Consider the following 10,618-nt stretch of genomic DNA (forward strand, 5'->3'; position numbering starts at 1 on the left):
TACCCTGAAAGAAGTCGGAGGGAACAAGTTGTTACATAGGGTGGGCGAGATGGCTCAGAAGGTCAACGTACCTGCTGCCGAGACGATGGCCAGAGTTCGATCCCCAGGTATTGTGTAGTAGGAGGAGAGAGCTGTCCCCTGATTTCCACACATGCATCCTGGTACCTCATGTGCTCACACACATTCACACATGCATACATACACACGCTAAGTAAATGCATGCCATAAATAAATAAAAACAAACAAACAAACAAATAAATGTTAACAAGAGGTAGATCATGGAACTCACAGCGAGACCAAGTCCTCCCCCCAAAAAATCAAAATCCACATAGTGTTTTCTCTTGGATAAAGCATAGTGATTAGGACAACAGAGGCCAGGACAGGAGGGACAGTCCTTGCTTTCCTTTGCCTCACCGGTAGTTGAGTGAGCCTCTCCATGCGGACTAATTTCCCACTTCAGAAGTGCAACTTTCTGGGGACTGATCAGTGTCTTGGGCACCAATCTTGTAGACATGAGGGACGGGGCACCGGCAGACCTGGACTTACATGTGATTATATGTTCGCTAGTTTCGATTCACTGGCTTAGGGAGAACTGGGGCTCTTCTTTTAGCGTTTGGGGAAGGAGGGTGGCAAAGACTCACTGCAGAAGCAGCTCTTGGATGTCACTGGACCTTCTAGCTGGGTTGATTTAAAGCACGGAGAAGTCAATTCACACCCATGCCTGGTAACAGACTAGGCAGGATTTGAACTCTGGACTTTTCTGGAGACCAGTCTACGTCCTTGTTTTGTTCAGCTGTTCCAGGCTCCAGCTGCTAGCCAGCGTGCCGCGTCTGGCAGACCCATCCTGCAGGCTGCTTCTCCTCACGACTGGAATCAAAGGTGTTACAGGTCAGAGCTGAATGTTCTGGCAGACACGCCACGGACGGACGGCTCCATGCCTGCTCAAAACATACAGTGTCTGGCGAAAGCCAGATTGAAGATCACTAACCTCACCCGCCAAGATTCCAAAAGGAAAAACTGAGCTCAGAGTTTTCCTCTTCGTAGTGATTTTTCTTCTCTCTCTCTCTCTCTCTCTCTCTGTCTCTCTCTCTCTCTCTCTCTCTCTCTCTCTGTCTCTCTCTCTCTCTCCTCCTTCTCCTCCTCCCCTCCCCTCTCCTCTCCTCCCTCTCTCTTAAAAGGGAATCCCCATGTTTACAAATTGAAATCCAAAATGCACAAGCGGTCAGTTCAGGGATCTGCGACCCATGAACATCTGTGTGTCTGGGGCTTCCTTGGGAATCAGTAGCAGCCCGGAGAGCAGCGAGCCAAGCCTGCCCTAGGCGGAAAGGAATTCTGCACAGGGAAAGTGTGAGGAGGCTTGAGCTGTCCCGGCCTGGTGAGCCTCCGGCTTTGCCTTCCAGGGACATGTCTGCACTCAGCTTCAACTGCTTTTGCGAGCTGCATTTTGAGTCTATTTTTTTCTTTTTGAAGTGGGCTGTTTACTAGTCATACATTTCTTCATCATCAGACAAAGAAAGTAAGCAATTTCAGTAAAATAAAACGACACTTTCTTCAAGGCAGCTTCCCAAATTTGACCCTGCTTTTTATAAATAGTCACGGAGCATTCATTATCCTGTCTTTGATGAGCTACTGCCTGCTAGGGTTAATTTTCATTGTCAGTTTGACTGACCATGGAATTACCTAAGAGACATACCCAGAGGTGCGTCTGTGAGGGAGTTTCTAGGGAAGTTTAACCGAGAAGGAAAACCTACCCGGAGTGTTGGCGTCAGTATCCGTAGCTCAGGCGTGGGGGCAGAAGCCAGATGACCCCTGCATCCTTGTCTTCCTGCTTCCTGACTCCAGACACTTGTGTCCTGCTTCTCATGCTAGCCTCCTGCTCTTCTGCCTCTCTTCCCTCAACAGGGTGGACTATATTCCCTCAAACCCCAAAAAGTCTTCTTTAAATGCCTTTTGTCAGCAAGAATAGTAATGAATATATATGTATATGTATGTATGATTGAAAACCAAATAGTTCATTGGATCAACTAAGTACTGACTTTAGAATTTTACGGAAGGAACTTTAGACCAAACAAGCAATGCAGATGTGGTACAGTCAGTTTTTTGTAGTACTCTGGATTTCAAATTTCATTCAGTCAAATTCAATTTCCTGAGTCATAGAAAAAAAAAATCATTGAAGAGTAAAGAGCCCTCCCCACTTACCACCTGTTAAGGAGACACTCCGATTTCTTAAATAAGTTGTGTTATTATCAAAACAGACTTTTCTGTCAGTTAATACCCAGGCTCTGATTATTTTACAAAAGAGTCACCTTTAGCTGGAATGTCGTGTCTAACATTTACAAAGCATTGAATGTGTTGTGTGTGTGTATGTGTGTGCGGGGGGTGTCTGTGTCTACCCCCTCCTCTCTAAGTTACAGCTGAGTTCCACTGAACCACAGCATTAAAACTTCCCCGGGAGGCATTGCCGGCATGAAGAGCCACCTACCTTTGAGGCTCTGCAGGCCTATGCTTCCAGCCAGCTCACACACTGAGAGATGCGGCACGCCCTTCCTTCCCTACGCTACAGTACACAGTGTAGACACTGACAGTGGTTAAAACGAGAAAGAAGTGTGCAGACTCCACCCTCACATTCACGGATTTGAAGATTTGGTCCCCAGTTGGTGGCACTGTTTTGGGAGGTGATGGAACCTTTAAGGAGGTGCATCTTGCTAGAGGAAGTACATCCTTGTAGGGCTTTGGAAGTTTAGAGCATAGCCCTACTTTCTCTCTGATAAAATGTAATGTAAGCATCCTGCGCCAGCCACCATGACTGCTGTCAATGCTGCCCACACCATTATGGACTACCCTTTAGAACCGCGGACTAAGTCTTTCTTCCTTAAGTTGCTTTGGGGCATTGTATTTTATCAAAGCAACTTAAAAGTAATATTATATCTACAGGCAGGGTATGTAGGCATAGCAGCAGGACACTAAGCCCATCAGCGCACATAGAAATAGAGCCAATATTTTAGTATTTTACACATATAACTAAATGCATGAGTGGCTGGCTCAAGGATTTTAGCAAGGATTTTTAATTTATTCATTTATTTATGTGGGGGGGTTAGAATTTTTTGTTGAGGGGGTCATCTAGTTACAGGGCTGAGAGTTGATAGATTTTTCAAGGACACACATAAAAAAAAAAGAAACCAACACATCTTGAGGAAAGAAGGAAGTCTTTAATTTCCAACTACCAAAATAACAGAAAAAAGGTCAACTTACTTATATTCATTTATTTCTATGGGTAATGAATAAGTTAAGGAACACTTCACCTCAAACACAGATTGTTTCTATTCTTTTAGCTAAGCTAATGCTTTAGTTCCATATATATTTTTGAATTCCCATCATGGTCAAACACCACGTTTTAATCCTTAAACAACAACAACAAAACGACGGACAAGGACTTTTACAGCATTCAGGGAAGTCAGCTGAGGGTTCATAAGAATAATTTTCCTTTTAAAAAACATCCATCTGACCAAAATAAAATCATTTTAATTAACTCCTTCCTGAGTAACTAAAACCTTGGAATGTGCTGAAAGATTATAATAAATAAGGCAAAGACCAACTAGCTTCAAATGTATTTTCTTCTTAAATTAAACTATGTAAAATGTACAATATATTTCATGAAGTACAAACTATGTCGGGCCAGGGCCCAAGTGGACTGATGAAGTACCTTGACTTCTGGGATCTAGGGGCCATGTGCTGGGACAAAATAATATTAGCCCCCTCTCCTGTGAAGTGACAGTGACCGTGGGCAAGAATAAATGTCTTTGAGCACAGCAAGTGCTGTGCAAGCTTCTAGAAAGCAGGGGACCTATAAGAGCGACCAGCTGTCCTGGTGTTTAACAAGGGCAGGGAAAAACAAGCCAATACAGCTTAATCTTCAGATCATGAGGCTGCACAGCGGGCCAGCTAACCATCACTCTGTCTCTGTAATGTCAGGGAGATGACTTACAAAGCTCCCCACCGCTGCTGTTCTACTAGTTTGGAGCACGCAACTGTTTTCTAGGCTGCTCTTCAAAGTCTGGTTAACGGAAGGGCTCAGGTCTCTCTGAGCAGCACAAAGGATGTTCCCCCTCTGTGAACTTCCCCTTATCTACTTCCTGTCCCAGTCCCCTGAGGCAGAAAGGAGGCTCGTGAACTGCTAGTATTGGATTTAAGTCTCTGTGATTCCTGCCTTCCCTGGATGCCAGTGGGCTGGAGTCTACTTAATGCATTTTGTGATGAAGTAGCTTCTGTACACACTGGACAGTTTCCAGATGACTGGCTTTAGACTCTGGTGAGTGTCCAGTGTCAGTGACGGAAGGAAAAACTTTTTGGGAGATTTGATGGTCTCTGCAAAGCAGAATCCATGGAACCTGTGTCAAGCCAGAGTCCTGCTTACTTTAACTTATTTGGCTAGTGTTCTTCCAGGGCTGGCTCTGGGGCAAACCCGAGGCAGACACAAGTTGTCACCAATGTCCATCCTGCTCTCACCACTGGGCTCTGGCTCCCAACTGCACAAAATCCACCAGGTATAAAGTCAATTTCCTGAACTTTTTTTTAAAAGATAAATACAATTCAGAAATTAAAGGAACGGAAGTATCACGGAAGGTGGGGAGTTGGCGGGAGGGAAGAAGTGGACGGCATATTTTGGTGTAAAAGGATTGGCCCAACCTACTCAAAAGCTGGTCGAGCAGTGTCCTATCCAGAAGTCTTTCTGTTCCTTGCACTGATGTCCCTGGGGAAGATTATCAGGAGCAAGCAGGTTCCATAAAAAAATTATTCTACTGCTGTTTTCCTGGGACTTGTTACTAAAGACAGCAGCTCTTACCAGTCTAGAAGTTATAGAAGACACCAAATTCCGTAAAACACAATTTTTCTATGTGTATTCTTGGGGGATTGTGCCCGGCAAATAGGCAAGCTTAGGGTTCCTGCCGTAGATATCAAGGCCAAAGGTAAATCAGTTTCTGGCCCTTCCACTGGTAAGAATCCAGAGGGCAGAGAGGCGTCAGACGGCCGCAGCCTTTTCCTGATGTCACACGGCCCTCGTTTGATCTGTCCTGCCAGCACTTGACATAACAAGCACACGCCATACCCCGTTAGGCTCCTTGCAAACAGAGCAACGTGTGCAGATGGAAAGTCTCAATGGAGCTCATATGCTCAAGCTTTGATCTTGACAAGCCTCCCCAGCTCTGATTGGCTGGGAACGTGGGTGCCAGAGCTGTCTTGTTTTCGCGGTTGATAACTAACTACTCTGTTCTTGGCGACATGTCCCCTGAGATTGACCAGAGGCAGTGTCCTATCCATGTGGGCAGATACTCAGTAACCAGGGGACCCTCCCCCCCACATTCCTATCAGTGCCCCTTCTACTCCTAGATGCTTCTAGACTCCCCCTCTCTGAAATGTTTGTTTCTACTGCCAGATACAATATCTTTACGATGGAAGAAATATTTTTCGAGACATCTTAGAAATGATAAAACGCCTGGGTTGGTGGACATATTCCTCTCTCTTTTCTCACTGTAAGGGGTGGGCAGAGGATGGGAGGCCATTCCGTGAACAATCTCGTGTAACTGGGAAAGACTCAAGGAGACAAGGAAAGAAAAACACAGAATAAAATAAAACCCGCAAAACCGGGCATCTCCCAATGACCCCAACATGTGGGAATGTTTTGTTCTTTTTAATGCAACCAAGCATTAATGGAAGTCCCTTCAGAATTTTTCTTTCCCAAAGAACTTTCTGGAAATGGGGGACACAGCCACGGTGGCAATGCCGCGCTTGTATCACCTCTTATAAATATCTTCTAGCCACTTTTCATCATCTTGTTCCTCGTCGTCGATTGGCTCCTCGGTCTCCAGAGGGGTAGGAATGAAGAACTGCGGTCGCAGAGGGGGCCTGCTGGTGCGAGACTTCAGTCCGAGCTTGCGCTTCAGCAGGTGGAACTGCTCTTTGACGTAGTGGTAGAACTCGTACTCGAACCTCATTCTCTGGTAGAGAATCTGCACGGCCTCGGGAGAGGGGACCGTTTTCTTCACGGTCACAGTCATGTTGCCAAGCTTTCTGTGCTCTGGAAAAGAACCAGGGAGTCCATGAGTGGCTATCCGTGAAGCCTCGGCTTAGAAGTAACCAGGGTGTGTGTGTGTGTGTGTCTGTGTGTGTGTGTCTGTGTGTGTGTCTGTGTGTCTGTGTGTGTGGTGTGCATGCCTGGTATTGGACATCCAACAAAGAGGAGAAGATGTCCCCATGGGATATGGCAAGGTGTCTCATTTCTCGACTGGAGAAAGAGAATTCACTTGTTTATGGTCTCCTGCAGTGTGTTCTAAATGGAGTAAAAGGCAGGTGTGGTAGGCTCAGTCAGTTGAGCGGGTCAGGAGGGAGGATCATACTGGAGTTGACGCTTAGCTTGTTAGCACAATGAGACCCTACGTCAATGAAAACAAATACATGAACACTGGAGGAGAGAGTGAGGAAGAGGAAGGAAAAAAGATTCTTGTTTATTATTAGTATTACTATTACTATTACTATTATTATTAATAGGCTCTATTATATAGTCCTGGCTGTCCTGCAGCTTACTATGTAGACCACGTTGGTTCTAACCTGCAGAGAGTCACCTGACTCTGAACCCTCTGGAATTAAAGGTGTGCATCACCACATCGGACTATATTCTTGTGATTTTATTACCTAATTTATTAGTTAAATTATTTGACCCAAACCGCTCTGAAACGAATCTGAAGAATGTGACAAAAATCACGTATGCAGCCATTGGTTAAATTTTTGAGAGAAGTAGGCAAAGAGAGAAAGTAGGCACAAAAAACAAACTTCGGGGTGAGGGAATGGTTGTTTCCTTCTGCCCAGGGAAGGGTTCTCACTCAGTGCTCCTGGTCTCTTGCTCCCACCCGTCTTCAGGGAGGCAAGCCATGTAGATTAGGCCTGGGTTTCATATTTCTATGCTAGAGGAGGAGCTCCCTGGGAGGGCGCATCCTGTCAGGTCCGCAGGACTTCATGCCACACGTGAAGTCATTTTCTTGTCAACCCTCACACGCAAGGCTGGCACCTGGACTGGCATCTCTACATCTCCAGTGTGCAGTTATCAATTCGCTTAGAACCCAGGCGTGAGAAAGTGGGTGTCATTTATTAGCCCTCCAAATCCCAAAGGCAAGTACACAGGACACACGCTGGTCATCCTAATGAGTTCTGTGGGAGGTAGGTCAATAGGCTGTAACCGTCCTAGCAGCCGACAAAGAATTTTAACACAGTACACTGCTCTTAAAATAACAGTCACGATTATTACTAGGTATGAAACCATTTGGAACTGTTTCCCATCAAGTCTCTTAACCAAAAGCTTCAGTAGAATTAGCAACACTTTACTAGTATCCATGGAGTAAGTCTAGTACACCACATCTGCTCCTGGGCAGCCCTGGCTCTGGGGACTCCACTCAAATCCCTTCAGACGGCCTTACTTTATCCACGTTTTATAAGGCAATGAAATCTGCAGGAAGACCCTAAGGGGCTTTCCCACACAGATACCCCACTGTCCTGACAACTGTACCCACTTTTGGGAAGCACTGGCCATAATAAACACGAGTCCAGGCTGTCTGTCTGTCTGTCGTCTGTCTGTCATCAGCAAACTCCTCAGAACAGGCAGAGAAAGCAAAGGGGAATTTTCCATTTCCATCTCTTGGGTGACAGGAGATCCCCACGTGTATTTCTGTACCCTCAGTGTGCTGCTCTCCTTAGCCCCGCCCCTAAGTGCCCTTGTGAAACACGAGGGACAATGACAGCTGCTTCACAGAGATCTTAGGAAAGCTACTTTTTTTATTTGGATTTTTAAACTCCCGTTTTACATTGCCGTCCGATTTTTGCTTCATCCACCTGCCCTTTCAGTGATGCTCAGTGTTGATCAGTTCCCCCACCTCTCCCTCTCTCTCACACACAGAGACACAATCCATTCTTCTTGGGGTGGGGCTACGGCAGGGACTTAGGTATCCTAGACTGGTCTTGAACTTGCTAGCTGTAGCAATCCCGCACGCCAGAATATAACCACTGGGAAGTGAAGGCCTCACCCGTGGGCACTGTTGGATAACTTCCAGGGGTGTGTGACTGTCAGGCTCTCTGGGGACACTCACAAACGAAGAATCCAAGCCAGAACACGTTCCACGAAGGCAGGAGCGGGGCGGGCAATCCAGCCCAAGATCAATCCGGCAGTGTGTTTGGCCCATGGAATATTTGTTCAGAATTTCACTTAGTTCTATGGACTTGGTCTAGTTCATGTGGAATATGAATTTCTGGCCTTTCTTAGAGGAAGGCTATGGGACTCAGCATGACCATACCCCTGAGAGAGATGGTGCACTCAGACCCTAAGTGGCAGCTCGTTATTTTATGTCACCTGCCTCATTGCTATAGAAATTCTCCAGCCCCCCTGCTCTAGAGGCTTAGAAACTCTGAGTTTTATACATCTAGAAAGCAAGGGTTTTATGCGAGTGCTCCAATCAGTCCTCCTCAGTGTACCCACTGCCACCTCACACCCCTTTCTCTGCAAATATTTATTGAGTAGCCATTTGGTACCAGGTGCGGGAGCCGTGGAAAGTGAATGGAACACTGCCACCACCACCACCCACAGACATTCTGACAGCTTGCCCCATGCCACGCTTTGTGAGACATGAACACACATTTTCGATTCCTGTGAACCCCAACCCCAATGCTATGGGGTCATTTACCATCTTTATAGACTTGGCTCTGGAATCCAGGACCCTGCTCAGGCTCACAGAGCAGGAAAACAGAAGTCAGAAGTTGGGTCTGAGAGTCCGACAAGCTGATCCAAGTTTCAACCACGCTAAAGTTGAGCTGGTCTCCCAGGCTAAGGGGGCGCCTCCCCTCCCACAGAACCAGGGGCCATGGGTAGGGGAAGGCAGGACATTCGGGTTTGCTTCTTGGCATCAGTACTTCCTCTCCACGGTCACAAGCAAGAACTGGTGGACCTGTTTTAAATACTTCACATAAAGACGAGGCTTTCATATCTGCCTACCTTAGTTCTCCTGTTTGCCCAGTTCACCAGCAAGCACCAAGGACCTGACAGACTTGCTCAAGGTGATAAACCTAGTATGTGAAGTCCTGAGCCTGGAAAGAGGGCTTTCTGATTCCCTTCTAGCGCCTTCTGGCTATATCACAGGCTATTAATTTTCCAAATGGAGTGGAAATCTATAACCACCCACTTCTCCAGGCCCAGTGTGGACTCTGGCATTAAGGGGATTGCTCAAAGAGAAGGGCTTGAGTGTTCTAACTTGGGTGGGGGGAGGTAGCGCTGTGGGGATCCTGGGAGGATCTGCTGAAAAAGGTAGCAGCCAGCAACAGTGTTTTCAGAATGAAAGGGACTATGTCTTTCTCAGTGTTCCCTCCCTAGTGCCCATCTCCGTGCCTGGAATGTAACAATGAAATGAAACCTGCATCTGAAATCCATCGGTAAGACTGGATTAACCCCAGCGGCAACTGTGGGTGTTGACTTGACCTAGGCTGTTGCTTGCTAAATTCCTTTCTCACTTGAGGTTCTTCCCTAAGCAAAACTCCATGTCTAGAAAGTGGATTTCTTGAGCTAGGCTGGGGAAGTCGTGGCTGCTCTCCACAGGTTGTGGAGTCTGTTTCCCCTCTCCTCCCTTCTGCTGAAGAAACCACGTAATACAAATTTAGTAAGGCTGAAGAATTACCATAAGGGATGGCTTGCACAAACTTAAACATCTGTGCAGGCAGACCTGTGTCGCTGCCACATTACAACGAATAAACTGGGTGTATTATATCTGTAGGCAATAACAGAAGAAATCTGTGCACCCCTGCTCAGAGCGACATCTGTGTGGCTCTTTTGTTGTATAGTTGTTTTCAATGATTTGTCTGGACATCATTTTGAATACTTTTTCATGTTGTTTTATCATTAGCACAAGAAAAATGTTCTTTTTAGAGATGGCCCAAGAAAATGTTTCTGGCCCGAGAGTGAGGACTGGCGCTCAGATCCCTACCACCCATGTAAGAGCCTGGGAGGAGGGGCAGTTTGCCTGTACTTGCAGTGCTTTGGGGTGTGGATATTTTTTTTTTAATTTTTTCTCTTTGGGGATTTCCTACCTAGCTCCTAAATAAATCACACACAGAGGCTTATTATTACTTATAAATGCCTGGCCTTAGCTTGGCTTATTTCTAGCCAGGTTTTCTTAACTTAGATGGTCCCATCTACCTTTTGGCTCTGGGCATCTTTTTTCTTTTATCTTACTTTCTTTCACTCTTTCTCTGGGGTGGCTGTGAGGCTGGGTGACCAACCCTAGTGTCCTCCTGTCCTGGTCCTCTTTCTCTCATTCCTTGATCTCTCTTTCTTCTCAATTCCCTTTTCTCCTTCTATTTATTCTCTCTGCCTGCCAGCCCCGCCTATCCTGCCTCCTGCTTTGCTATTGGCCATTCAGCTCTTGGTTTGACCAATCAGGTGTTTTAGACAGGCAAAGTAACACACTTTCACAGAATTAAACAAAAGCAACATGAAAGAATGCAACACATCTTTGTATCATTAAACAAATGCCCACCAGCACAAACAAATGTAACAAATCTTAAAATAATATTCTATAAGACAGGC

The 10,618-nt window shown here is 46.1% G+C and overlaps 1 protein-coding gene across 1 annotated transcript in view; it reads right to left on the minus strand.

The window, feature by feature from the left end:
- Nucleotides 1-3,222: 3,222 nt before the first annotated feature.
- Ust (uronyl 2-sulfotransferase) overlaps nt 3,223-10,618 on the minus strand; it is a 285,177-nt gene continuing 277,781 nt past the window's right edge. The window contains exon 8 of the mRNA XM_013354990.2: nt 3,223-6,076. Coding sequence (XP_013210444.2) covers nt 5,793-6,076 — 284 coding nt within the window. The 3' untranslated portion in view covers nt 3,223-5,792. The remainder of the gene's footprint in view (nt 6,077-10,618) is intronic.

This window comes from Microtus ochrogaster, unplaced genomic scaffold (assembly GCF_000317375.1).
Source record: "Microtus ochrogaster isolate Prairie Vole_2 unplaced genomic scaffold, MicOch1.0 UNK82, whole genome shotgun sequence".
In the NCBI taxonomy this organism is placed as follows: Eukaryota; Metazoa; Chordata; class Mammalia; order Rodentia; family Cricetidae; genus Microtus; species Microtus ochrogaster.